This window comes from Trachurus trachurus (genome assembly GCF_905171665.1).
Source record: "Trachurus trachurus genome assembly, chromosome: 1".
NCBI lineage: Eukaryota > Metazoa > Chordata > Actinopteri > Carangiformes > Carangidae > Trachurus > Trachurus trachurus.
Window position 1 is genome coordinate 18,928,240 of NC_139891.1, and position 13,217 is coordinate 18,941,456.

Sequence of the window (13,217 nt, forward strand, 5' to 3'; positions counted from 1 at the left end):
CAGTCGCTCTCAATTTAGTTCCTCTCTTAGCTTTTTTTTTTTTTTACAGATAAAAGAAAGTTTTCATGTTTTGTTGAGCTCAGATTAAAGCTACAGCTTTAGAAAGGTGAGGGGAGGGAGGGGAGTAAATTGTGGCCTGTGGTTTGGTTTTATGGGCTTTGGTCCTCTGTGATTGGTAACTGTGAAGAAGTCTCATCTGGAGTCTCCCAGCTCAGTGTGTGTTTTTGACAGAGGTCGAATATCTCTGTCATGGATGAAGAAAAAGGATTGAGTGTAGCGGTGTATCAGTGACACTGTGTCACGACACGAATTTGAACAGACAGAGGGGATAAAGACTGTGAGGGGGGGGGGTGGCCCCGGTCTGGCGGGCTGCATTTAGAGCTATGGGGGTCATAATGGAATTTCCTGAACTCCCTCCAGGGCCTAAGATAGATTAACCAAACTGGGAGAGGTATGTACATTTTGGAGCAGTACAGGTGTTGCTATATGTGACTCAGTAGTTGCCACTTTCTTCTTCTTAGTCTCTTTGTATTTATCCTCCCCGTAGTCGGAAGTGACTGAGACATGTTTACCAGCTGACCATGGAGATCTTTGCATGTCTTAACCACTCAATTGAAGATGTTTGTATGCAAAACTCTTTGATGTTGAAGATGTAAAGATGTGTGTGTCGACTCGTGACAGCCATCATCCATCGGTCAATATACTCACGTAGTTTACAATCAGAATAATTATAAAATAAATTCTCCTGAAAGTTTCCTGGATCTAGGTGAGGAATGTTGGAAAAGAAATGGAAAACGAAGCAGTGCATAATATTCTCCTCTCCTCCCCCTTCCTCTCTTTTTTCCCCTTTCTCTTGCTATTTCTTTCTCTCCATCTCCTCTATCCCCTCCTTCTCCCCGATCCAGAGCGAGGACTCTGACGAGGACGAGCCGTGTGCCATCAGTGGCCGCTGGACCTTCCAGAGGGACAGCAAGCGCTGGTCCCGTATGGAGGAGCTGGAGGTTTTCTCCACACTGTCCACAGATGCCAGCCAGGCGCCTTCGTTCCCTAAGGACCAGGTATCCCAGAAAGGCAAGCTCGCCCTCCTTGAAGGCAACAGTTCAGAGAGCGTGCTGACTGACCTCAGCGAGCAGCCTGAAGTCGGCTCCATCCACAGCAGCGGCAGCGGAGGACAGGGAGAGGAGAAGGGCCACGGCGCCGCCCTGGTAAATGAAGCTATACCTGCCGGTGCCACTCGGGCCAGCTCCGTGGCCAGCATGTGTTCATCTTCGGGTACAGGAGGGTCAGGATGCGCTAATGAAGACTCTTTGTCCGATGGGTTGCCTCCATCGCCCCTGGAGACGCTCGGACAGTTCACGTTTGATGTCAAAACCGGGATGGGAGGACTGGGAGGGAGTCTGGACAGAGGAGGGGGAAGCGGCAAAAGCACACGCTCACGAGCCAAGAGCTTCCTGAAGCGCATGGAGAGTCTCCGGTTGCGCAGCGGCACCTCCTCCAAGAGGAAGAAGAAGGTGAGCACCAGCGGAGGGAAGATAGAAATCAGCGGCCCCGTCATCAAAGAGGGTCTAGACGACGACAAGCTGAAGAGGCTCAACTGCGTGGACATCTCCAGCATCAACCTCAACCAGAACCTCAATCACCACCGCAATCCCACCCAGACTATGACACTTAACCGGAATCGCTCCGTGTCCTACTCCACTCAGACCAGCAACGGCAGCACCGGGAGCACCGGGAGCAGCCAGTCGGAAGCCAGCAGCGGCAGCGCGGTGAGCACGCCGAGCCCGGTGACTCGCGCCCGCAGCCACAGCACAGCAGCGGGTTCGAGTAAGAGAGGGGGGATGTATTTGGAGGGCTTTGATCCTTTCAGCATTCTGCAACAAGCCTCTGATCGCCAGCCAACACCCCAACCCAAATCTGCCCCGCCCATCCCCTGCCAAGCCAGTAACGGGATGACCGTCCACGAGCAGAACCGCAGGAACAACTGCAACGCCAGAGGCAACGGCAGACAAGTGGAGGGAGACGAGGAGGAGGAAGAAGAGGGCATGATCTTCTTCTACTTACCAGAAGGTCACAAACCCGGGACTTTCCCCAAAGCCCTGCAAGACGGAAGCTCGCGCAATAACAATGGGAACGATAACGGGAACTCGGTGGTCCTCCGAGGACGGCAAAGCAGACGCCAGCGTCGCGGCTCCTCGGGCTCCGTCGACAGCCGGCTCAGCTTTTACGACAACGTCCCCTACGCCGAGAGAGAGGAGGAGAGGGAGGAGGAGGAGGAGGGGGACGAACGCAAACTGGAGGAGGTGCTGCAGCACGTCAGCGGCCTGCAGCGATTCAACGCCTGGTCAGAGGCTGTGGCCGGCGAAGAGGAGGAAGAAGAGGAGGAAGACGAAGAGGAAGAAGGAGACTCGGACTCAGCACTAGACTCGGCTTCCCCGTGCCCGTCCTCTCCTCTGCAGAACCGACTGGAGGAGACGGAGAACGGAAGTGACCAGGACAGCACAGGAAACCCGCTGGGAGAAGGAGAGGAAGGGATGAGAGAGAGGAGAGATTCTGGTGTTGGAGCATCTTTAACCCGAACCAGCAGGTGAGTCAGGAAAATCTGTCCTCTGGCCATTAAATAGTCAGTTTACCTAAAATAACAGACGTATATTGTCTCGTAGCATCCAGAAGTCCAGGCAGTTCTGGTTTATTTCTTGAGATTTGTGACATGACTCACCATTTCTGTCGCAAGCTCTATACAGTGGAGGTTTGATTTTGGTTCCCATGGCATTGCAAACATACAACAAAGACAAAAAACAACATCATTATCTTGTTACTCTGCAAAGTCCACAGACTACACTCTGAAGCATTTCCAACAGTTCCAGTGAGAGCTTTAATGTATCTATCTTCTTAGCTTTTATTTTGGGTGAACTGATCCTTTTAAAGAGAAAGTATTCCACAAAGCTGCCTCCAAACAGACTCATGCTCTCAGTCTGCGTCTGTAAAACTCCTGCCCAGCGTTAACTTTAGTGCACGAAAAGCCCAAGGACAACAAAACAATAGAAAAACAAACACTGAGGTATCAACAAAAAGAGTTTTCCATAGAAAGTGACAGCGAAGGATAAACAGGGGGACACGCTGAGACGTCTCTCCTTACGTAATGGTGCCGAATACTCAGGAATGCTGCTTCGTCTCCATGGGGACTGTTTCTGGAATCCACAGGCAGAATTACATTTGGGTGGGTTGGGTGGGTTGGGTGGGTTTCTGGTCCTTCAGACAATCTCTTTACTGATGTGTACATAAATCCATGTAATCCCAAAAACTGATTATTTGGCGCATACAACTATACTACGTGTTGCTATGTGTTATTTCCAAAGTTTATGCGTACACAAAAGCATGGCGCATGTCCCAAGATTTGCCCTGCTCTGTTTCAGTCGACATTCTTCTTCTTCTTCTCACATCTCAATCTGTGCTCCCTCCTCCTGTTTTCTCCCCTGCGCTGCGCTCCAGGCCGCAGAAACTCCGCTGGCCGAGCTTCCAGAACTCCCATCGGCCCAGCCTGGCCTCCGCCCAGCTCCAGATTAGCTGCCAGTCTGTGTTACAGATGAATCTACTCCAGAAGCTCTCCCTGCTGCAGCTCACCGCTCTGCTGGAGAAGCATACCCCGACAAACAAACATGGCTTCAGCTGGTGAGTGGACATGAGGGAAAAAATACAGTGTACTGAGGAGATTTTCATTTTTTGGATGGAGATTGTTTTACACACACACACACACACACACATTACTGATGTAAAATGCCCCCTGTGTCTGGATAATTGTTCCCCGTAAGCCGTGCCCTTGAATTTCTCCATTCAACGAGCCAACTGCTGCCCCTCCATCCCACAGGTCCCCCCAGTCCCTTCCATCTGCAGGTTGTTGTGTAGTGTGTAGCGTGGTGACGGCTGTCCACAGAGGTTGGGTTTCACATTCTTTTCCCAGGGCTGTAATTGCTGGGAAGGGGCGTACATTGTCTTTTTCTCAACGGGGCAATCACGGCAGTTCACACGCACGGTGTTACCAGAGCTGGAGGCTGCAAAGATCTGCTCTCAACAATTATCACTCCACCACCACCACCTTCTCCTTACCAACTCTCGAGCACTTGTTTCAGCTCACTTTATATACCGCTCATGATGATCTAATAGCACCCAACATGCTAGTTGTGACTGTGTCTGCTTTAGCGTATTTGTCACCACCTCTACCTTTTTCCTGTTGCCTGCATTCCTGCATCTTGTATTCAAGTTAAATATTAGGGGAAAAATCCCTTAGATATGTAATATGATAGAGGCCTGAAGAAAAAAGCTGCGCAGAATAACAGTGTGATAAAAGACTTAACTCCACTGACCGGCAAATGTATTACAGGACATTCTTCAGTCAGAATATCAGTGTAACACAGTTACCTGTTTTCTAACATCTGCCTTTTTATACCACTTTAAATGAACTGAAAGTGAAAAATCTAATCATTTCTACTGGAGGCCTTTCTGGGACAGGGACAGATGACATTATGGCAGTCTTAGAACAGGCTGGGGCTCACTGAAAGACAGAGGCCACTTGTTGACCGCCGAAGGCCCACACATAATCAGAATTCTGGGCCGGGATCATAATATGCTCCTTTACCATTTTTCCCAAACTGTGGTTCTGAGAGGCGCTCGGAGTCATGTGAACGACTCTGACAAAGACGAGCTTGTCCCCGGTCGCGCAGAGCGTCTCTCTGCTAAACACAGATACACAGCCATAAATTTGTGGGCGCATTCTTGTGAAACGGTCGGAGTTGCATGTTTCAACTCTGGGTTTGTGGTTATAGACTCGCTGTTCACTTTGCACCCAAGTGTGTGTGTGTGTGTGTGTGTGTGTGTGTGTGTGTGTGTGTGTGTGTGTGTGTGTGTGTGTGTGTGTGTGTGTGTGTGTGTGTGTGTGTCTCCATGTGCACTCACACACAGAGTAACAAACAGTGAGACTGACTTTGTGCAGATGTATAAAGCAGTGGGTTCCTCCTCTTTTAACAGCCCAGCATACATCCCACCTCTCCCCTCCCCTCACCCTGTTTATCCAGCCCTCTCATAAACCTGGAGACAGGCTTCTGCAGCTCCACACGTAAAACACAAACACACACCGAGTCAGACTAACTCTAGTAATTGAATTTGTGTGTCACAGAAGTTCACAAATCCAAACTAACAACTATTTGAAAAATGCAGACGGGGAAACAAATGAGGGGGGAAACTTGAGACATTAGCGGAGGACCAGGTCACATTCCCCATCCATGGTGCACACTGCACTTCACTCAATGATGTGATAAGAGTGAAAATGATGTGAATCATATGTTGTGGCCTTCTTGTCCACCACAGTCATCAAAACACTAAATGAGGAGTATCTTTTGGACGCATGGTGTTCATCCCTCCAGTAGATTCACTGAGTACTGAAGCTTTTCTGCACCTTACTGAGACAATAAATGTTTCTTTTTTCCTTGAATCTGTCTGTGGTCTATCTGAGGTTTTGATTAATTCATATGAATTCATTTGTATCCTGTGTGGTGCAGGTATTGATAACTTCCTCATCTTGTGTGTGTGTGTGTGTGTATGTTGTAGGGCTGTGCCAAAGTTTATGAAGCGGATCAAAGTGCGGGACTACAAAGACAGGAATGTGTTTGGTGTGCCACTACAAGTCATCGTCCAGCGGACAGGCCAGCCCCTCCCTCAGGGAATCCAACAGGCCATGCGCTACTTGCGCAACCAGTGCCTCGACCAGGTAATATAAAGTAAACAAATATTGTTGTAAACAAAAACCCGTCCTTGTACTTTGATTGCATGTGTCGTTACATAGTCACAACTTTCTGCCAGTGTCGTTTAGCTGAAAGTGCAAAAACCTTCAAGTTGCTCAAGTTACATAACATCGTCCTTTTAAGACCTCTGCATCAGTCAAAGGTGGATCCATGATACGTTTTTTTTTCACTGCTTGTTACATAAGATGGAGCAGTGGATTGAAAAAAGAGACCTGAGACCCACTTGTGTGTATATAGTATGGCCTCAGCCTTTCCCTCCTTTTCTCTTCTCACTGTCACACATAAGCTGAAGTGTGGAGGCCTGGGGAGCGTCTACGTTTGCAGCTGCTAAGTCACCTGTGTGTGTCTGTTTGATCCCTGGACAGCATAAAAGATTTATCTCAGAGCATCTTGTGTGTGTGTGTCTTTGTGTGTATTCATAAAGGAAAGAAAGGGGGAACAAGGAGAAAATAGCACATTTTAGGAGGGCAAATCAGAAAAGAGGGAGATGGAGTCTTTTCAAAGCAGGACAAGGCGCCTCTGTTTGGAAGTGGTGAAAGCTCATGGAAAATATTCAGTCTGGACAAGCCAACAGCCTTCTGTCTTTCTTTCCTTCTTTCTGTCTCTTTTCTTGACCCTATATTGCCGTTTCATCAGGCCTTAAAAGGCCACTGATGAGCTCCTTCGCAGCGTTCAGCACAAGAATGCCTACTGGGTGTCATGGGAGCTTCTCATAAATACAGTCAACACAATCTGTTGTGATGTAACCATATTGACTGTAAGCTCCGGATTTGAGGATAAGACCAGAATATGCAACAGCCTGCGGTTTTAGACAACAAGCACATGAGTCATTTTTGATACGCTTTAATGATAAGATGTAATAATGTTTAAGTGAATCAAAGTTCAAAGCCCGCTGATCAAGCGTCCGTGCGCATCTACGTGATGTGAATCTCTCTGTCCTTGTCTCTCCGTCCAGGTGGGTCTTTTCAGGAAATCAGGAGTTAAGTCTCGAATTCAAGCTCTGCGTCAGATGAACGAGGCGAGCGGCGCGGATGGAGGCGGAGTCAGCTACGAGGGCCAGTCGGCCTATGACGTCGCAGACATGCTGAAGCAGTACTTCAGAGATCTACCAGAACCCCTGCTCACTAGCAAACTCTCCGAGACCTTCCTCCAGATCTATCAGTGTAAGAGTACACGCTCACGCGCACCGTCAGCGTCCGCCATCCACATACAGACACGCATCTTCACAAGATGAGTTTACTGTTTTAGAGCTGCACATGTCTGCCAGTCATGGAGCAAGAAATTGTAAAACCTTAGAAATGAAACAAGCAAGATGAGCGCAGGAAATACCTGTGGGATGAGGTGATCTGTAAACCGTAAATGCAGCCAGCTTTAGAATAGGCTCATCTTTTTATGAGTCTTTATGACGTGGACATCTTCTCAGGTTCTGGCACAGTGGGACTGTAATAGCTGCATTAGCTACTGTTTATATAAGGTAAAACAAAAACCAGTCCTGTGCAGGGAGTATGAAGTATGAAGCCTATGGAGTACACACACACACAAACACACTCAGCTTCACACAGATCCCATTATAGCTCATTCCTGGCAGGCAATGTAGAGTTACGCACAAACTCCTTCCTGAGTAAACCAGCGCGCATGAATTAAAAAAAAAAAAAAAAGCTGACGTGATGTAGTGTGACCATGGATATTAGTCGTTCTCTGTGTGATATTGACAAAAAAAATAACATAACACCTCCTTCTTCCTTTCCAGACATGCCCAAAGAGCTGCGCCTGCAGGCCACCCGCGCCGCCGTGCTGCTGCTGCCCGACGAGAACCGAGAGGCGCTGCGGACGCTGCTGTGTCTGCTGAGCGACGTGACGGCCAGCGTGTCCGAGAACCAGATGACCCACACCAACCTGGCCGTTTGCCTGGCCCCGTCCCTCTTCCACCTCAACACCCTGCGCCGCAAGGAGAGCTCCTCGCCAAGGTGTGTGTCTGAGAGCGTGCTGCCGCCATCAGCGCGAGTTTTTTCGATCCCGTCGTTGACACAGTTATTGTATTAGCGGCTTACATAACATGTAATATGCTGCACATTCTGAAAACAGGAAAGCGACACTTTAGAGAAACAAAAGAGCAGGATACTGTAGATGGAGGACAGAAGAAAAAGGAAGAGAGCAAAGCTTGGGAGACGAGGAAGGGAGAGAGACAGAGGAAATAGAAGGGTTACACAAACATCTTTAGCTAATTAAGAGACATATTTTGGTCCAGATTTGGCACTGATAGAGGAGTGGGGGGGGGGTTATCAGGTGTACACTGCAAAACACCTTTGTTCTTATTTCTTCCCACCTTCAACCCCCTCTGCTTCCTCTGCTTCCTTGTCTTCATCCACTGTCTGGATGATGAAACCATTACTTATGTTCTTTCTCTCCTCTCCTCTTCTCCAAGGGTGATGAACCGCAAGCAAACGCTTGGAAAGCCGGACCAGAGAGATCTGAACGAGAACCTGGCTGCCACTCACGGCCTGGCGCACATGATCCAGGAGTGCAGGAAACTCTTCCGGGTCAGTAGTTTACAGCACTCGAACTCCACGTGCACTCCACTGTCACACTAGTGAGCAAAACTTCTCACATTGAAGGTTAAAGTTAATTTGCAAAATGACTAAAAACAGATTAGAGTGTAATTCTCCTGTTTGAGTTTTTTTTATGGCAAACTGCCACTTCAGGTGATGAGGGTGTGTTTGCCGACAGAGTGAATGTCACCTCTGGCTTACTGTACCATGTTTCTGCCAAACACCTTGTCTCCCTGTGTTTGTCCATTAAACAAACAAAGTCCCAGTTACATAACTCGTTAATCCAATTCACGCTGTCATTTGCTCAAGCAATGTTATGATTACATAAAGTAAATACGCCAACTGGCCTTGTGTTTTAAACGCCCCATTTGTAGAGAACAGGACTTTACTTCATGTGTATGCCCTTTGAAACCCAACTGAGGCATTTTGGGTGGAAAGTTACAAAATATAGCATAACACTGCTACTGTATGTGAATCCATCTCAACCAATCTGGTTATGTGTGCCCTCAAGGAGACACTTGATGGGATAAACAGGAAATAATCTGCAAACTACACCATAACTAATCCAATTTCAATGCCATTCAGCCTAAAATGCTCTCTGCCCGGCAGACTCTTCTCTGACATGCCATAGTAATTACTAAAAGGCTGCACAGTGCATGTGATTACTGCTCAAAGTTTTATTAGATTGTGTGAGAGCTTCCTGTCATGCTCGCGTCACACAGCAAGTAAACTCAATTATCTACCAAATTATTTTCTTTTAATTAGATTTCCACTTGCTCGTGGAGGTTGCTAAATGATGAGCAGCGATAGGAAGTGATGACCTATGAAATAACTGACTATGATCAACTTCCAATTATAGCAGCCTTTTCTCATCTAATGAGAATCCATTTCTAAGATATTGTTATTATTATTAGGAGTCAGTCAAAGCTCCAGGTACAAATAAGATGAGTGAAACATCCTTCAGTATCTGGTTGTGAATCTACCTCTAGTATCAAACTCATACAACACAAGTTTTTACTTTTGCTTCACTATGTCAGGAGTATTATGGGGAAACATATTATAGGAGACATTTGTCTTGACATGAGACACATTTTCTCATTAAGTGCGTGAATAACTGTTCTGACATCCTCCTTGCCCACAGATACCAGAGGAAATGAATCGCTGCAGGAACTCCTACGTGGAGCAGGCGCTGCTTCCTCGGCGCTTGGAGGACCTTACAGGTGAAGAGGCCGGGCAAGGAGGCTACAGGGCGTACCTACAGGACAGCCTGGACGCTCTCCTCAAAGAGGCCAAGGACAAGTTCAGAGGCTATGACAGCTGCTCGACGCCCGAGCACGCAGAGCTGGCCTGCAGAAAGGTGAGGCCACGCTTTGTTTGCTCTCCGCTCTCCAATGCTCTCATGCTCTCATGCTCTATGTTTGTTTGGCGCAGAAGCTGAATACAGTGATAGATTTGCCACAGAGCGAAAGTAATAGGGTTCATGAAAGATTAATGAACAAGAGATGAGTCATCAATCAGTCATTATTGTGTAAACAAGCCACCATTCATGTTAACACACTCTCCGCTCAACTATCTGTTTCCTGTCTTCTCTCCTCTGCTTCTCTAAATATCGAGTGGAAAACCAGCAGTTAGGGTTTCCTGCATAGAAACACATCCGTGTGAATCTGGCCTGTCCCTTGGCCTCTCATTCCCCCTCCATCACTGGACTCCATCCCAGAATGACATCAGCTTGACACACACACACACACACACAAACATACGCAGCCTCACCACTATCCCAGGCCTACATTTCCTGTGTGGACTCTGGGAGGTTATCTTCTCTCCAAGTTTGAGAGTCACAAGGCAAAGAGTGTGTGTGTTCTTTATCATCTGACGAGCCAGTGAAGCAGCTGACTGGGCCGGGGGGCAGTGGGAGGTTCTGAAACACTGGCCGACTGTTATGCATAAACTTATGGTTTCATTACCACAACAGTCGTGCATTGAGATTTTGGTTCAATACCAGTGGAACAATTGCTGTGTGTTCATATTAATATAAGCCGCAAAAACATGAAACCTCCATAGAATCAGTTGAGTTCCCAGAAAACGTCTACACTATGACTTTACACTTTGGTCTTGCTGCAAAATAATAAACATATGCTTGTTGAATATGTAAATTAATATACCCTTTCCATGTCTTCTTCCAGGTGCATGATGGGTTTCCACTGCGGCTGTGGAAGGTTACGGTGGAGATGCCTGCCAGTCCCGAGGAGGTTCTGAATCGGGTTCTGCGAGAGCAGGGCCACTGGGACGAGGACCTGCTGGAGAGTCGCGTGGTAGAAACTCTGGATGAGAGGACAGAGGTCTACCAGTACGTCAGGAACACCATGGCTCCACATCCCACCAGAGACCATCTGGTGCTCAGGTAGAACCTCCTCCCGTCTCTGTCCCACTTCTCACTTTGTGTCTTCACTGTTGTGCTCTGGTTCAGTGTTTCGTTTTTTTAATCAAACTCTATGTCTTTGCTCTTTCTTCCAGAACGTGGGTAACAGACCTGCCAAAAGGAGCATGCGCTCTCGTGTGTACGTCCGTGGACCATGAAGGGGTACCTGCCGTGGGAGTTCGAGCCAATGTCCTCACCTCACGCTACTTCATCGAGCCCTGCGGAGCCAACAAATCGAGAATGACACATATTTCCAGGATCGACTGCAGGTTAGTGGACAGTTAACTGCGGGGATTTTTTTATTAAGCCCTTGTTTTGTGGTTATTCAATGTTATCTAGCCAACCACGCAATCAGCTAACACTGTGTCTCTTTCTTCTTTTTCAGGGGTCGTTTTCCAGAGTGGTACAATAAACTATTTGGACACTTGTGTGCTGCTGAGGTGGCGCGGATACGTGACTCATTCACTGCAACCATGGACAAATGAGAGCAAAAACAGTGTGCAATATGGACATCAACAGTCTCAACAGCTTCGTTGAACCCCAGCCTGTTGGACCATAATGAGGATCCTACTGGGGACTTGAAATGACTCATTCCACCCAAAGAGACAGATACAGAGTTAGAGAGAGGTGGAGTCCAAACCTCCTTATACACACATTTAAAGGACAACCCCTGGATCCTGGATTGAAGGATGTTTATTTTATTTTATTTCTTTGCTCTAAAAATGTCACAGCAAATTGATGTTAACATTATAAACTATTTTATTGGAGTGTGCTGTCAAAAGGACTCATTTAAACATTGATCTGGGCCAAAGGACATGATGTCGCTGATACAGGATGTGAGGTTTAACCAAAGGGTGCTACTGCTTCTGAGAAGCAAGGGGGATTGTGTTGAGAGAGTGTGTGTGTGTGTGTGTGTGTGTGTGTGTGTGTGTGTGTGTGTGTGTGTGTGTGTGTGTGTGTGGGTGTGGATGTGTGCAAAGCAAACAACAAACGGTTAAAAACATATACATATTCTTTGCACTGGTTACCAGTGGCAGCATAATGTGTACATACAGTATTGTGTTCACAGTAACGGTTTGTGTCTGTCTTGTGTTACCTCTGTCCCTTTTTTTTCTGTTACAGCAAAGCAAAGGAAGAATAGCAGACAATATTATGGTCAGCTGATTGATGAATTCATGGGCGAAGAAAGATGCGAACGTGCTGGTTTTATGCAGACTGAGTGGAGACAATAGACGGTATATTGTGAGATAACAGGTGGCTGGTAGCACAGAGGGTTTTTGTGTTGCAGTGGAGGAAGGCAGAGACAGATGAGTGCGGTGGCTGGCTCACCAGAAAGAGAGAGACGATCAGAGAAAGGGGCTCATTTACTAACATAAAATACAAATACATGTCCTTTCCTAAAGACTTTAATTCAGTTAGCCAGAGCGCCACAATTCTGACATGGGAGATGTTTTTGTTCTTGAGGATATGTGAGTGAAATCGGTGACTGTGCTGGTGCAGCACGGTGCAGAAAAACAATAATTTAATGACTTCAAAGAACAGTAATCAGCAGTTTTTGACTGAGGCTTAGAAAAAGGAAGTGTTGCATATTTTTTGAAAAATCATGCAGAGAAATTTAAACAAGACCAATAAATTGAATGGACCAAAATTTAGTCAAAGTAGTAGTTTTCCAATATTGAACTTTTTCCTCACTATTAAAAGTGTTAACACAGCACAATTCCCAGTTTTCGAAAATTGTTGTAGGCTGGACATTATGAACATATATAAATATATATACGTATATACGTGTATATATATAAACAAAAGACAAAAAAATTGTCCTTTTATAAAGGTGGAGATTTTACAGGTTTTACTGTAAAGAAGAGGGCAGACTGAATGTTTGTGTGATTTCAAAGGAAGGAAAAAATATCTTTGTGTATGCTTCTTCCTCTGTACTGTCGTGTCTGTGTTAAATAAGAAGAGATGGACGACCACGACCGTCTTCGTCCGTAACATTCATGCTTCAATCTGAGGGCTCGCTTCGTCATGTTGAGTTGTATGATTAATTCACTAAGCCATTGTTCATATCATAAATGTTTATACCTTTTAACTGTGTCTCTGCCAAATATTAACGCATGACAATGACAGTTAATTTAAAAACAAATATATTTATACCTCAGATATATGTTTGTTTGTATCATACCATTTTATTTTATTTTATTGTAAATGTTAAGCTTTGTGTTACAGAAATGAACAAAATGTTTTATCTTTTTTTATTAATATTATTTCTGTACAGGTTAATCAAAGTGCACTATTAAATGTATTAAAATAATAACGTGGGTGTCTTCAGAGTTATGTAACCGCACCACAGGCAGCTGTTCACACCAAAACGTTTGTGGCTTTGCTCTGGTTTTACTCTTCAAATCCCTCATAATCTCTGCAGTCATTTGTTTACACTACAGTTTGTTCCGAGTG

At 46.2% G+C, this 13,217-nt stretch overlaps 1 protein-coding gene across 3 annotated transcripts in view; it reads left to right on the forward strand.

Annotated features, from left to right (window-relative positions):
- The window catches only part of dlc1 (DLC1 Rho GTPase activating protein), an 84,791-nt gene extending 71,709 nt beyond the window's left edge, over positions 1-13,082 (forward strand). For all 3 annotated transcript variants that reach the window (XM_083975740.1, XM_083975741.1, XM_083975742.1), the window contains 10 exons: positions 906-2,584; positions 3,490-3,669; positions 5,602-5,761; positions 6,751-6,958; positions 7,546-7,762; positions 8,221-8,335; positions 9,486-9,701; positions 10,528-10,745; positions 10,859-11,032; positions 11,149-13,082. In XM_083975740.1, coding sequence (XP_083831866.1) covers positions 906-2,584; positions 3,490-3,669; positions 5,602-5,761; positions 6,751-6,958; positions 7,546-7,762; positions 8,221-8,335; positions 9,486-9,701; positions 10,528-10,745; positions 10,859-11,032; positions 11,149-11,248 — 3,267 coding nt within the window. In that variant the 3' untranslated portion in view covers positions 11,249-13,082. The remainder of the gene's footprint in view (positions 1-905; positions 2,585-3,489; positions 3,670-5,601; positions 5,762-6,750; positions 6,959-7,545; positions 7,763-8,220; positions 8,336-9,485; positions 9,702-10,527; positions 10,746-10,858; positions 11,033-11,148) is intronic.
- Positions 13,083-13,217: the final 135 nt, after the last annotated feature.